The sequence below is a fragment of the Ictidomys tridecemlineatus genome, chromosome 2 (genome assembly GCF_052094955.1).
Source record: "Ictidomys tridecemlineatus isolate mIctTri1 chromosome 2, mIctTri1.hap1, whole genome shotgun sequence".
NCBI classification, from domain to species: Eukaryota; Metazoa; Chordata; class Mammalia; order Rodentia; family Sciuridae; genus Ictidomys; species Ictidomys tridecemlineatus.
This window is the reverse complement of record NC_135478.1, coordinates 11579152-11594516: the sequence shown is the minus strand read 5'-3', so window position 1 is coordinate 11594516 and position 15365 is coordinate 11579152. Positions and strand designations below refer to the sequence as shown.

The window sequence follows — 15365 nt, the reverse complement described above, 5'->3', positions numbered from 1 at the left end:
TATCAAAATCAAAGTCAATGAGTTTGAAATATTTTCCCACCTCAAAGACCCTTGTTATACTAACCCATTTATACTTTCTGGTTCAGACTCTATACAACAATCCCCTGTCCAAATTTTAACAAACATTCAGTATATAAACACCTTAAAAAGAACTGTACTACAGATCACAGATGCAAACATTCATGCAATCTAGTCTTGAAAATCAAGGAATCCATATTGTGTGTGAGGAGAAAAACGGAAACAAAAATGAATCAAACAAAAAAAAGAATCAGAAAATCATTGAGGACTGGATCTCACTGAGGGAAGAAAGTGCAACAAGTGAAACACATAATTGATTATGTGGAGAAAGAAATCAAAGAAAGTAAAACTCCAGCAGTAAAGTAGAAGGAGCAAGTTCTGCTTCCTCCTTCTGATAGGACCCCGGTTTCTGGCTCGGAGGCTCTGAGTCCTGAGATCATGGGCACTTCTTCAATCTCAGCACAAAAGATGCTTTCACAATTTCTCTTTGTCACAGAGTCTTCTCAGAGCACTCTTGATGTCCTTATTCCTCAGACTGTAGATGAAGGGGTTCAGCATGGGGGTGACCACACTGTACATCACAGAAGCTGTTGCAATAGAGCGTGAGTTTTGGGTCACAGCGGAACTGAGGTACACACCTAGCCCTGTGCCATAAAACAAGGAGACCACAGAGAGGTGGGATGCACAGGTGGAGAAGGCTTTGTACTTGCCCTGAGCTGATGAGATTGCACGGATGGAGGACACTATCTTAGAATAAGAGTAAAGGATACCAGCCAGGGGACAACCAGCCAGTAGCACAGTTGCAAAGTATATCACCACATCATTAAGAAAAGTGTCAGAGCAGGCTCGGTGGACCACCTGGTTAAGTTCACAGAAAAAATGGGGGATTTCCTCATCTGTGCAGAAGGACAGTCGCAACATCATTAAGCTTTGCAACAATGCATGTGACATACTCACAACCCAGGACACCAGAACCAGCCACACACAGAACCAGGGCTTCATAATAACTGTGTAGTGCAGAGGGTGACAGATGGCCACAAAGCGGTCATAAGCCATTATGGTCAGCAGAAAAATGTCTACCACTGAAAAGAGCAGGAAGAAATGCATTTGGGCGATGCAGCTTTTAAACCCGATGACCTTGCTCTGTGTCTGGATGTTCACCAGCATCTTGGGGACGGTGGTGGAAGTGAAGCACATGTCCACAAAGGACAGGTTGGAGAGGAAGAAGTACATGGGCGTGTGCAGGTGGGAGTCTGAGATGGTGGCCAGGATGATGAGCAGGTTCCCCAGCACAGTGACCAGGTACATGGGGAGGAAAAGTCCAAATATCAGGGGCTGCTGTTCTGGGTCCTCTGAAAACCCCAGCAGAATAAATTCTGAAATTCTTGTGTCATTTTCTGTTTCCATTTATTTAATGTAACTGGAGAGAGAGAGAGAGAGAGAGAGAGAGAGAGAGAGAGAGAGAGAGAGAGAGAGAGAAAAGAGACATGACACAACTATGCAAAGCTAACCTGATGGGAATGCAGTCATTTCTATTATGCAGTTAGGACACCAATGTCTCAGTTCTGGTGTGACTCTCCTTCAGGGATCCCTCTGTCAGCTCTGATCTGGAATACCTGTCTTACTCTTAGCCTTTCCCCCAAGTATTGGGGATGTGAATTTTTCCCATGCATTTGAGGCATATCATTTAGTGACCATCATGTTCCAGGCATGGTCTAGGCAGTGACTGGTCAATGCTAAAAGACAAATGTTCCTTTATCTAATGATGGAGGAAGAGTACACACAAATGTCAAGAAATGATCCTGTGGCGTGCCAGAAGTTATCCGTTTCTCTGAAGAACAAAGGGCAGATATGAAGGAGATTGTGGAGAGAAAGTCTTCTTCTCTGCTGCGTGTTCATCAAAGACAGGCAGAGGCTGACACTGGAAAAGAGACCCAGGAAGAGTCAGGAGGATCCACGGAGTCATCTTTAGAAGTGTGTACCTGGAAAGGAGAAAACTAGTGCAAAGGCCCTGAGGGAGGTGCCTGTTTCAGATATCCAGGGTCAGCAAGGACCGTGTGACCAGTGGAATAAGAAAGGGGGAGAGGGATGTGAGCTGATGTTGGAGAATAATGAAAGTCACAGTGACCTCATTGCTGCTGAGTGCTCAGCCCCAAGGAAACTGTAGGCACATATTGCATTTGCATTTTAAGTTGGTTGCCAGGATGCCTTCTGAATGGAAATTCATCCCTTCGTTATTTCCATCTGTTGTTTTATCTTCTGGTATTTGGGTTATGGGTTACGTTTTGCAATATATTGAGCCTAGAAACTAAAGACACACACACACACACACACACACACACACACACACACGCACACACACACACACACACGATATGGTCTTCTAGGGCAATGTTAAGAGTGGCTTCCTGTCATGCCCAGGGCACTCTTAGGAAGGAGTAAACACCAGGAAATCTGTTGATATTAACTTATGTTTATCAGGTTGGACAAATAGTACCCATAAATTCCTGTTACTAAATATTCCATACACATGTCATTCCGGCGTTCTTTTTGGCTTTGGCCATTTTCTGCCCTGAGTACAAGGAAACATCAGACAGGTTGGGCATGTAGCTCTGTGATAGCCCACCTGGCTATCATAGGCAAGGCCCTGGGTTCCAGCCCCAGCACAGGAAAAAGAAAGAAAAAGAAAGAGGAAGAAAAGGAGGATTGACCCTGGGTTTCATCCCCAGCACAGCAGAACAAGAAGAGCAAAACCCAGGAAATATAAAAACTCTTCAAAATAAGCAGAGAGCCAATGAAATGGCTTAAATGGGGGAAAAGCTCTAATAAGCTTGGGTGGACTTGGTGAGAAGTTAAGAAAAAAAGAATATTCCTCATCTATGGCTGCATCCCAAGTCATTGTATCTGCTAAGGATCTGGGGGTAGCGAGGGGGAGCATGGTAGGAATAGATGAATTCTAGATAGGGCAGAGGGGTGGGAGGGAAAGAGAGTGGGCAGGGGGTTAGCAAGGATGGTGGATATGATGCACATCATTATCCAAATTACATGTATGAAGACACAAACTGGTGTCAACATCTTTATATACAACCAGATATATGAAAAAGTGTGCTATATATGTGTAATAAGAATTGTAATACATTCTGCTGTCATTAATTTTTGTAAATAAATTTTAAAAACACAAAATTCTCAAAAACAAATGTAATAATAATATTTTTGGTGCCAATATAGTTGAAGATTGATATACGTGGGGAAAAAGCAAATATTAACTTATTTTTATCAGAGGAAAGAAAAAAGAAAAATTCAAAACAGGAAAACAAATTTGTACATTTTATATAAAATATAAAGAGATGTTTTCCTGTGCCATTTGAAACTGATTTGTCTAATTGGGATTTATGTTTCAATTCATTTTAATTGACACATATAATGATACATATTTAAGGGTGTAATGTGGATTTCAGGACATGTATACATTGTGCAATGATCAAATCAGGGTAATTAACATATCCATTACCCCAAATATTAATCATTGCATTGTGCTGAGGATATTCAAAACTCCTGCTCTTGGTGATTCTGAAATATATGATTCCTATTTGTTAACCACAGACACACTGCTGTGTAAAAGATTACCAAAGTTGATGCAGCTGCCTAACTGGGAATTTGTGCTCATTTATCAACTCTTCTCCATTTCTGTTCCCCTTCCTCTCCCCACTCTCTGGTAGCCACTGTTCTCTCCACTTCTGTGAGATTAACGTTCTTTGGATTCCACAATGAAAACCAATTGGTATTTGTCATTGTATGAAATGAGCCAGATGCTAAAAGACAAATACCAACTGGTGACTGTGGATGGTAGTGGTGAAGATGGCCCCCCTCTCCACAGACTCCTATGGTGTCTTTCTGTGTTATTCCTGGGCTTTCTGTTTGGAACACTGGGGACAAACCCAGTGGGCACCCTCTAGTTCACTGGTTGTAGTCCTCAGTCAACAGGAAAAGGACTCCTAACAGCATATTCTATAAACTCCTGCACACACCATGACAGGACTGTCCTTTCACAATGAATAAAATCCTGCATGTGGCCTATCCCCGAGGCCATCACAGCACACACTTAACACAAGGTACAACTGTCTTTGGCCTCATGAGGCAAGATCCAAAGAGCTGACTTCACCTGTGTGGTTCGCCTTCCTGTTTTCACAATGGCATGTGCACACATTATCCAGAGTCAAATTAAAGTAAAGGAAGGTTGTCTAACCAAAAGAATGGCAGGGAAATAAAACTGGGCTAAACTGAAGGGTTTTAAAACAACTGTTAAATAAAATGGAATGGAGCATCAAGCAGTATGTGCAAGAAGATATATAATAACAATAGTTTGATATGATCAAATGGATTTGTAATTAAATCAGCAGAGACTTAGACATAAAAGATTATTATCAAAGATTTTCCTCAGATTGTGCGGCGGGTTAGTTACTATTTGTTAGATGAATTGGGAATTCAGCCTCGGTATATACAGACACTGAAAATAAGACAGGGTTGTATTTCTGTTTAGTAGAAGGAACGTTGAAAGGTTCTTAAAAGACTGACTTCAAGAAATATTGAAGGAGGCTCCCTTGCTCGATTCTCACAACAAATCTGAAGAACTTAAAGACTCAGTATGAAAATAAACAATACATTCTAGAGGAACATTGGGGAAATGACATATAAAGCTATTGAGTGGGCAGAATCATCTGAAATAAGGCAAGAAACTCAGAAGTAATGAGATACACATATTTTACTAACTAGAATCTAAAATTTTTGGTGGCCAAAATAATAATTCCCAAAGTTAATAAAGAAACAATAAACTGGAAAATTCCACCCATCGTAATATTGATAAGTGTCGAAAATGTGCACGTGATAATAACAAGAAAATTGAGAGTGGAAGCAAGACAAAAATAAGGAAAAAGGGGAGGCATTGTGTGAAAATAGAAGAGCAATCAGGGAGCAGAAGAAGGGATTGAGGGGGAGGGAGGAGGGATGGGGAAATGGAGGAATGGTGGTTGAATCTGACCTCACTTTCCTGTGTACGTATGTGAATGTACCAGGGAGTTTCACCATCATGGAGATCCAGAAAACTCTAATTAAAAATAAATAGCAGAGGAAAGGGAACAGGTGGAGGAAGGAAGGAGCGAAAAGGGAATTCCTGGGGACTGAATTGGAGCTAATTGTATTTCATGCTTGTAACATTACATCCAAATTAATGCTAATGCTATATAGAACTGAAACAACCTCATAAAAATTAAAAATGAGCAGATAAAAATGCTGCTCCATCTCAGAAATAAAAAATGCCTCCTTTCCTTTGTGTCCCTCTACAGATAATGCACATTTCTCTTTTCCATACAATTGTTTGACACAAGCTCTGCTTACACTGAAACCACTCCCTCTTCTGATGGGGCTGCTTTTTCCCTCACCCCATGGTCATCGAGGACCTGCCTGGCATTGCTGAGCTCACTGTTCACTCCTGTTTTTAGCATAGTAAATACATGCATCACTGTATAATCAAATAATTGAGCAAACAACCACAGCCATCTATGGCTCTGGGCGAGGCTGGATTGGCTCCCAAGTGACCTTAGGGCCATGTCCTTGGCTTCCAGCCTGCTCTCTGATGCCTCCCTGCAGCACCTGCTGGGCTCTCAGACTCACCTGGGCAGGTTCTGAATGAAGGGTCTCATGGAACCAAATTCTTCCCTGGATGTGCGATGATGAAGGCTGAAGCAATGTTGTCCAACTAGCCAGCAGGAAGGGGTCACACATGAGTCCCTGAGCCAGATGCCAGGCTCCTAAGTAAAAAAAGCTGTGTCTCATGCAATTCAAGTTTGAGGCAGCAACGGAGAAGGGCAGGGAGCTACCTCCAGCTCTGTGTGTCTGCTCATTAGGCATCATGTTCCTCTGGGACTTTGCTTTGCACTAGAAGCAATTTTTTTTCTTGCTAATTTCTGCTCCCAAGACACCAGATTAAATTCCAGGGGAATCACTCTGTTTCTTCTTCTCCGAGGAATCTTCTGACCTCCAGAGAGCTGAATTCCTAACACCTGACCCAACCCTGACTGAAAGTCTTCTCCAACATCTTGGATGGATGAACCTGTCTTGGCCAGGTCCTCTGGATCCACACAACCTTAGCTTGTGTTAGGGACACAGCCCCTGATATTTTGAGAAAATGGATTATTTTCTATGATCCTTGCATGTGTAACACTTTTCAATACTTAAAAAATACCATGTTTGTAACCCATGTGGAGAGTGGTCATCAAGTCCTGTTTCTATAAATATTTTGATCATTCAAAGAGGTAGTTAGCTATTTTTATGGATGTAGTCCTGAGGTTAGCAACTTATATGAACTCTCTTTGTTAGTTTTTACAAGAAGTTCATTCTTTGTGTTTTGTACCACCATGAACCTCATTCTACATTCATACAAATCACGCTCAGGATGGTTATGGGACCTACATAGTTGTGCCCAGTAGGAGTTAGACTCTCAACATGGAACAGAATGGAAACACCCTGAGGACAGGGTCTGTCTACTCTTTGCCACAGTGCTCAATAGACATTTGGGCTCCACACACAAAGAAAGAAATAATAAATGTTTAAGGAGATGAACATGCTAATAATCCACATTTGATCATTGCATAGGGAATGCACATTTCAAATAAGGCCTGTGCCCCATAATTATTTATGCTTATGTATCAATGAGAAACATATTTAAAAATCATGTCTTTTGCAAATGATTAATTTGATTTCCTCTTTCCCAAATTTAGGTGGCCTCTTTATTTCTCTTACCTACTTGCTGTGGCTGGAACTTCCAGTCCTATAATGAGTACTATTGATGGTGGGCATGCTGCTCTTGTTCTAGGTCCTAGAGGAAAAGTTGAAAGCTTTTCAGTATGATGTAAGCTGTGGGTGTGTCACTGGTAGCCTTTATTGTGCTGAGGACCATTCCTTCTACACCTAATTTGTTGAGAGCTTTCCTGTGAAGTGATGTTGAATTTTACCAAGTAGCTCTTTCTATAACTATTGAGATGATCAGACAGTTTTTGTCCTTCATTCTGTTGCTGTGATGCACCAAGATTGGCCTGTGTCCTTTTATTCTTCAGATAGATGCTACTCGATAAGGGTGTCATCATTTTAATGTGCTGTTGGGTTTGGTTTGTCGGTATTTTGCTGAGGGTTTTTGCATTGATCTTCACCAGGGACACTTCCCTATAATTTTCTGTGTCTTTACTTGGAATTGGTATTAGGGTAGTGTTCTCCTTATAGGAGGAGCTTGGAAGAGTTCCCATCTGTTTAATTATGGAGGGAAGTTTAAGAAGCTTGCTGTTAGATCTTCACATGTCAGGTAGAACTCAGCAGCGATGCCATCAGGTCCCGAGTTTCTTGGTGGAAGACTTCTTACTGCTGATTCATTCTCTCCACTCCTATCAGCATGTTCAGATTTTCCATTTGTTCCTGATTCAGTCATGATATCTTTTCTGTTTCCAGAGATTATTTTTCTCTCAGTGTTCCCATATATTGGCTTATTTTTATGGTAGTTTTTTGATTCTTTGTGTTGCTATGGTGACAGCTGTCATTTTTCCACTTTCATTTGATTTCGCTTAATTTGGTCTTTTAGATTTTTTAGTTGAAAGTGATTTTGTTCAGAGAAAAAAATGAGTTAGTTTTGTTGATCTTTTTTATTGTTTTCCTAGTCTCTATTTCATTGATATCTGCTTCAACTGTACATATTTATATATATATATATATTTTTTTTCCTTTTTTCTTCTGTTAAAATTCATGTTTGGATACCAACTTAGATTTTGTGTCTGGGTTCTCTAGACAGTGGGGCTACAAAGAGGAATTTGGTTGCATTAAGAAGCCACAATTTGGCCATCACTAGAGAAGGAACCAACAAGCTGATGCCTCCTCTCCTCAGAGCACTGAATCCAAGCTGCAGGCAGCCAGATTCTGGAGATGGCTGCAGACTCCTCAGTTCCCCGACTGCCGCTTCTCCCCTGGGGAGCTTTGCTTTACATGGAACCAGAAAACCACACGGGGACTCCAGGATTTCTCCTCCGGGGACTTTCTGAGAAGCCAGGGATTCAGTCTGTTCTCTCTGGGCTGTTCCTGTCCTTGTATCTGATGACCATCTTTGGCCACCTGCTCATCATCCTGGCCATCATCTCAGACCCCCACCTGCACACGCCCATGTACTTCCTCCTCGCCAACCTGTCCTTTGTGGACATCTGCTTCACCTCCACCACTGTCCCCAAGATGCTGGTGAACATCCAGACACAGAGCAAGGCCATTACCTATGCAGGCTGCATCACCCAGATGAGCTTCTTCACTGTTTTTGGACAGCTGGACAACAAACTTCTTACTGTGATGGCCTAGGACCACTTCGTGGCCATCTGCTGGCCCCTGCACTACACGGGCCTCAGGAGCCCCAACCTCTGTGCTCAGTTCTTCTCCTGAGCTGGCTCGTCAGTATGCTGGGAGCCCTTCCTGAGAGTGTGAGTGGACTGAGGCTCTCCTTCTGCACAGACGTGGGTATCCCACACTATTTCTGTGAATTCCCTGAGGTCCTCAAGCTCGCCTGCTCATACCTTCTTCAGTAGCGTCATATTGTACATAGCGACAGGCATCATGGTTTTTCCCCTCTTGATGGGATTTTTTCCCTATTCTAAAATTGTGGCTTCTGTCCTGCGGATCTCCACAGCAGGAGGGAAGTGCAAGGCCTTTTCCACCTGTGGTTCTCACCTCTCAGTTGTCTCCCTGTTCTATGGAACCTGCCTGGGGGTCTACCTCAGCTCCACAGGGACATGTGCCTCCTGGACAGGGGTGTTGACCTCCACCTTGTACACCCTGGTCACCCCCATGGTGAACCCCTTCATATACAGCCTAAGGAACAGGGACATGAAGAGGGCCCTGGGGACATGTCTGTGCAGACTGCTGACCTCATGATGACAGTGATACTGACCCTGTGCCTGGGCAATTATCACCAAGGATGATGGAACAGGTGCTTCATAGTTTGGACACCGAATCACCCTGACTCAACTAAAATAGATGCTTTGCTTAATTGTGCTTATTGATAATTTATAAAGATTCTCTTACAAAGGGTGTCTTTAATCCATTGCCATTTTGTATTTATTTCTTTTCAATTTGTAGGAAAAATTAAATTCTTTGTTGGATGTATATCTGTGGTTCTAACCAATGTCTTCCTTTTACACTGTATTCATTGGGTCTACCAGGAATTAAATCCAGGGGTGCCACATCCACAGCCCTTTTTATTTTCTTTTGTTTTGTAACAAGATTCTGCCCATATTCTGTGTAGGGAAGGAGTAGATATCTGTCACAAGTGTGGGCCAGCTGGAAATAAAAGCTGGAAAAGTAATACCAAAAAACAAAGACAAGAATTACATATTCAAAAGTGGGGGCATTGACGGGGTTGGACAGACCTGTTGGGTTTGATCCTAACAAAGAGAAAAGCCCATGCATGCTTTATTTATAGCAATATATACCAAAGGGATTCAGTGAAAAGCTTCTTTTGGAAAACAGGATAAGAGTGGGGAAAGCAGGTAGTTTGGTGCTTGGCAGGATATGCCCGTCTTTCCGTGGCTGTGTTTGAACCTGGGGCTGTGAGCTAAGGCAGGGTGCCAGCATGATCTGGCCTTTCTCAAACTGGGGAATTTCTCCCAGGAACTCCCAGAAAAGGCCTCCCTGCCTGATTATGGCTCAAACAGACCCATGATTCACACACAGCTTCCGACAGCTAAGTTGCTAGGGCCTCACTAAGTTGCAGGGGCTGGCTTTGAACTTGAGATCACCCTGCCTCAGCCTCCCGTGCCAGCAGGATTACTGGCTCAAGCCACCGTGCCAGCAATCTTACACAGTCTTAATGAAGTTCAATGTGTCTCTTTTCAAAAGTTCCCTTTCCTTTCTGTAGATCACAATTTGGATCATGAAAATTATTAGAGCTCAAAAGTAAGCCATCCCAACCATCCCTAACTTACCAGGTTTGGATTTTAAGATGATGTGAAGGTAATAGACATTCAGTAGAAATCCTACTTTGCATTCTGGTTGTTCATCTTTTCCCAGGCTAGCGATATGTGACATAAAGCAGAGCAGGAAAGAGTAACCCACAGCTCCCAGTCATCCACACCATCAGATGAAAATGTAATGAATAACTTGATGAACCAAGAAACATCATCTTCATAGATATTCTCAAGAGCTGACCATACTAAAACAGATTAAGAGTCCAAAATCCTGATTGTGGCTACTTAAAGCCACCATGAGTGGATCAGAGATAGCATCCATTAGTCCAGCACAGCACAGGGAGGTGGACTCAGGCTCTGAGCTGCCTGTCTGGGTCCTGGCTCCACCACCCTCCCTGTCTCCCAAGAACAGCTCAATATTGGACTCACTTCCTGTGCCAGGAAACCCTTGTGATGTCACAGTGACCTGAGCCAATGAGGAGCAAGGTGGTGGTCACCATGGCAGCTGTCTGTGGAGCATCTGCTCTGAGCAGGTCATTTCCTGTGAGATTTAACCTACAACTTAGTTCACACAGAAACTGAAGAAGGAGGAATCTACCAAGTATATAAGGAGCCAAAGTGTATAAGTTTGATTTCCTGTCATAAAGGATGTAAACAAGGGCAAGTGTCAACTTGTCTAGGCAGAAGATGAGCTACTGAGTCCACATCTGACCACCTAAGATCAGAACTGAGGTGGGTGGAGGCCTTCATGATGGAGAAGGCTTCAGAATGCCTGTGCTCCACTCTGATGCTGGACCACAGCCTCGGTGCTCAATAATGGAATCACCGTAACTACATCTATATATACCCTTTATAATTATCAAGTGTTTCATTAATTGTTTCATTAATTCACATTTCTTGTTTTTTTAAAATTTTTTTCTTAGTTGTAGTTGGACACAATATCTTTATTTTATTTATTTATTCTTATGTGGCACTGAGGATCGAACCTAGCACCTTGCATGTGCTAGGTGAGTGCTCTACTGCTGAGCCACAACCCCAGCCCAGATGTTTCTTAACTTATGTTCCAAGCATGACCATCCTTACATGTTCTGTAAAAAACCTCATGAAGCAAAGGGTAACTTCCCATGGTATTATTAAAAAATGAATGTAGTCCTCTCTTTTGATGGAGGGGAAATAGCCATTTTCTGAAGATAATAATAGATGTGTTCCCTCTACAAGCCAGTGCTTTGGGTTCCCAAAGACTAACAGTCGGGTACCTCAGACTTAATACATCAAAAGTTCTAGGGAGGCTAGACTTCTAGAGGGCAGGAGACTTCATGGAGAAGGAGCATCAGAGACTGGATCCACCTGATTTCTCACCAGATGTCTTGGGACTTAAAAAGAGCAGGAAAAAGTTCCTTTCTGCTCTGACCAGTGTCCCATAGGGACATCAAGTGATCAGGGACTGAGGTAACTAGAGGAAATGTACCTAATGAGCAGACACAGCAGGGAGGTATAATAGACACTCTGATGTCAATCAGAGGATACAACCTTGGATCGAACAAGACATGGTCATTTCTTTTGAATCCTGAGTCAGGCTAGGCTCCAATGCTTCCCTCCTTCATATCATCTCACATGGGCACAGGATTTCACTCTCCGTCATCAACCAGCCAGGGAGGAATCCAGACTTTTACTGGGAGGCTGCTTTTCAGAGACAACATCCAGGTGAGTCTGAGAGCCCAGCAGGTACTGTAAAAAGGTTCAGCAAGAAGAGAAGGAGGCCGAGGCCACCTGAGAACTGAGCCAGCCCAGTCCAGAGCTGAAAGTCACTGTGTGCTTTCATCTCCGACTAACTCATCTGCAATTTACTGGAAGTGTTTTAAAGGGTGTATTTCTGAGACTTGGCAATGTGTAGATCATTGCTGACAGAAATAGAACTGCAGTTGGATGGGTCTGAATGAGGAAGTGGTGCATGGTATTATTAGGAAATATCCAAGGAGGTTCACCATTCAGGAGTAGTAAAATTGTGTACTAGGCATGGCGGGGTATTCATGAAGCTAGGGTCTTTTCCTCTGTAGTTTTATCATGAAGTCTATTTAAGCCTGTTTTTCTCTTCATTATGAAAGACCAGAATAATACTCTGCATAAAAAAACTTCTTTGTAGTAAAAGTTCATGAGACACTTCAGAATACCTTCTCTCATGCATGTTTTTCTCATGAAAAACAAATTTTGTTTGGTAGGTAAAGAGACAACTAAGGGCTACAAAGTGAAATTCTTTCTCTACTGTTGATGCTGAATATATTTTGAAATTTGTTAGTTTTTTCCTTCTCTTCGTGATTCCAAATTTTGTTCATGTAAGCTCTATGTTTTCATGGGGTCTGTTTTTATCTTTTAAATCTCAAAGGAAGTACTGGAAGCTTTTTCCCACTGAATTTTCTGCTTGCCATCTGGTTCTCTTGTACAGGTACAAGATGTGTTTTGGAAGGAAGGTATGTGGGACTTCATGAATCTTGTGTGACCAAATCTGTCAGTCACCTTGAGTCCTTGTCATCCAGTCACCTTTAAGTTCAGAGAGTTCTTTTGCATCCTGATATCTGTAAAGTACCATGTATACCTGTTGCCTTCTGATTTCATATCAGCTTTTCCTTAATATGAAAGTTTTGCCTTTTATGACTGCTTGTCTTTTATAAATAACCACCATCTCCTAACGTCTTGTGGAACATATTATTTTGCACTTAACTAAGGATTGCCTACATCTTTTTAAAATAAGCATGCCTTTATACATACAAATATCAGTGTATTGGGGGATTCCCTTTTTCCAAAAAAAAAAAAGCATAAAAATTGGTTTCTTGAGGTTCTTGTGAGAAATAAGGAAGATCATGCATGGAATGAGTCCAGCTCACCCAGAGGGTAAGAACTCATGAAGGGAGGGAGCAATGGTGATATTTCAATCACTGTGATTAATTTCTTTCCTATTGCCACTGTGTTCTGTGTCACAAGCACATTTCACATCATTTATATGTAAGATGAGATGATAACCTTAGATATTGTTTCTTCCTTGCTCCTAAAAGATCTATTTTTATTATCTTATTTCTACATCTTTATTAATTAAATCTTGACTTAGAGATCCAGGTTGATGTGGTCAAACGATGGCTATTTTAATCGTTTTGATGAGAATTTATTTTAGGTTATTGCTGAATTTTATTTCATGCAGTTGTTTTAAGTGCATTTTACTAGCCCGATCCTTCTGTTTATTGTACAAACTCTTAAATTCTTACATATTTTTCTATATAAATACCCACCTTCATGAAAACACAAAAATGTGAACAAAGCAGGTAAGATCTCTGCTCAATTACATTTTACTGCCAAATGCTGCAGACAACAATGAAATAAATGCACCTATGTTATAACACCCTTGGGGATAAATCCTATGTGGAAGAGGATAGGTTGTTGTGACAGATGCACGATTCTATAGATTGCTACAGAGTAAGCAGTCCTCAGAGCAGCTGCACTTGAACTCTTATGTTCAAAAGTAGGAATAACATTTCTTTTTTTAAAATTTCTTATTGATTCATTTCTGTTACATACAACAGTGGGATACATTTTGACATAAGCACCAAAGCAAGGAATTTAATTTGCTCTAATTCAGTTCCGAGCACTTCCCTCCTCCCTCTCCCAAACTTTCCTGTGTACATACATGAATATACCAGTGAATTCAACACAAGACACATTAAAAAACTATAAATACATCTCACAAAGTTTAGTAAAGGAAGGAAGCAGGGGGAGAGAATCATGCTTCTAACTGCTATTGAATTTGGTATTACTATGAATTTGAGGAGCATTTTGGCATCTATGTTTATCAGGAATATTGACCTGGAAGGATCTTTTCTTACAGAGCCCTTCTCTGTCCAAATTGTGACTCTCACAGTACAGACAACTGATCCTAACCCACAGAGAGAACTCAGGAGGGATTCAATTGGATTAACCAGATGCTTTTGAAATCAAAATAATGGGGGCTGAGGTTATGGCTCAGTTGGTAGAGTGCTTACCTCACATGCACAAGGCCCTGGGTTCAATCCCCAGCACCAACAAAAGAACAGTTGGCTTTGAATAAACTTTAAAAGAAAATCAAAATAATGCAAAATTGCACTTAAATAACTAAAATAGTCAGACTCTTGGATCCCAGAACACGATGGTGGTGATGGGGTAGTGGAGGAGGGACCCATGAGTTATTTTAATGGTTATAAAGTTAGACTTATATATGATGATGGGTTTCTAGATGCTTGCTCTGTGACTTACTGTCAAACACTAACTGTATGATATTGTGCAAGTATGAAATTACTGTTAGGGTAAGTCTTATGTTAAATGCTCTTAGCCCAGGAAAAACGAAATAAAAACCAGAAGCGACACAAGGACACTCTGGGAATCAGTAGTTGTGTCTAAAACATGGGATGCGTGATGAGGTCACTAGGGTTTGCATATATCTAAATACATCCAACCATGCACACTGCACACTTGCAGTTCTTCATATGTCAACTGCACCTCAACAAAGCTGCTTAAAACAAAGCAAAACAGAGAACGTTTGGTCCAAAGACCCTCTGCTTATTGAGAAACTTAATACCTCTGCAGAAGCAGCCAGGAGGCCAGCTCCTTCCTCAACATTCAGTCACAATCTCTCCACCTCCCTCTTGCTATCCTGGGTGCCTCTATGGCTCCTTTTGGAACTGGGGTGTATGCAGCGAGCCCCATCCTCAGGGCTGCGGCTCTGTTCACACCTCCAGCTTGGCTCTTGCAGGCAAGCACAGGTTTCTGCAGACAAACACATGGGTGCCCTCCTCCTTGAAGTCTCTTCAAGTGCCAACTTCTTTACCTGTATTTCATGCACCCCTGTAAAAAGTAACCCTTCCACCTACTCTCCCTATCACCTGTCATGTTTGATCCAGTGCAACTTGCACTGTATGTGTTGAACAATCACTGCTTCTTTTGTTTTTAACTCATACATGTTTATGAGATGCCATGAGCTGTTTCAATGTATGGATACATTCTATAATGTTTAAAAGTCTCTTTCTCTAAACATGTACCCTTTCATTATGGTGTAAACATTAGAAAAATCTCATTCTAGCTCTGTTATTTGAACTAATTAACCTATTAATATTTCTTCTTCAGGATTGGATTGTAAGTGATTTTATACTGAAGGTATCACTACCTAGACAGTTCCAGGAACATCATTTTAACGCAGTTTACATTCCTCAGAAGCATGAAAGAATTGCTCCTGAAAACTGTAGAATATGCAATATATTGAGGACAAGGCAGAGAGGAATAGGAACTCCTAATCAGAGATGGCACAGAAGATGTTCTAAAAAGATCTGATACAAAAAAATA

The 15365-nt window shown here is 41.6% G+C and overlaps 1 protein-coding gene and 1 pseudogene across 1 annotated transcript; one reads left to right on the top strand and one right to left on the bottom strand.

Annotated features, from left to right (window-relative positions):
• Nucleotides 1-492: 492 nt before the first annotated feature.
• Nucleotides 493-1425, bottom strand: LOC144368033 (olfactory receptor 7A17-like). The gene has a single exon (XM_078026182.1). The coding sequence runs from the start codon at nt 1423-1425 to the stop codon at nt 493-495; it is 933 nt and encodes a 310-aa protein (XP_077882308.1).
• Nucleotides 1426-8043: 6618 nt separating this feature from the next.
• On the top strand, nt 8044-8973 carry LOC144368032 (olfactory receptor 7C1-like; annotated as a pseudogene).
• The last annotated feature ends 6392 nt before the right edge of the window (nt 8974-15365 follow it).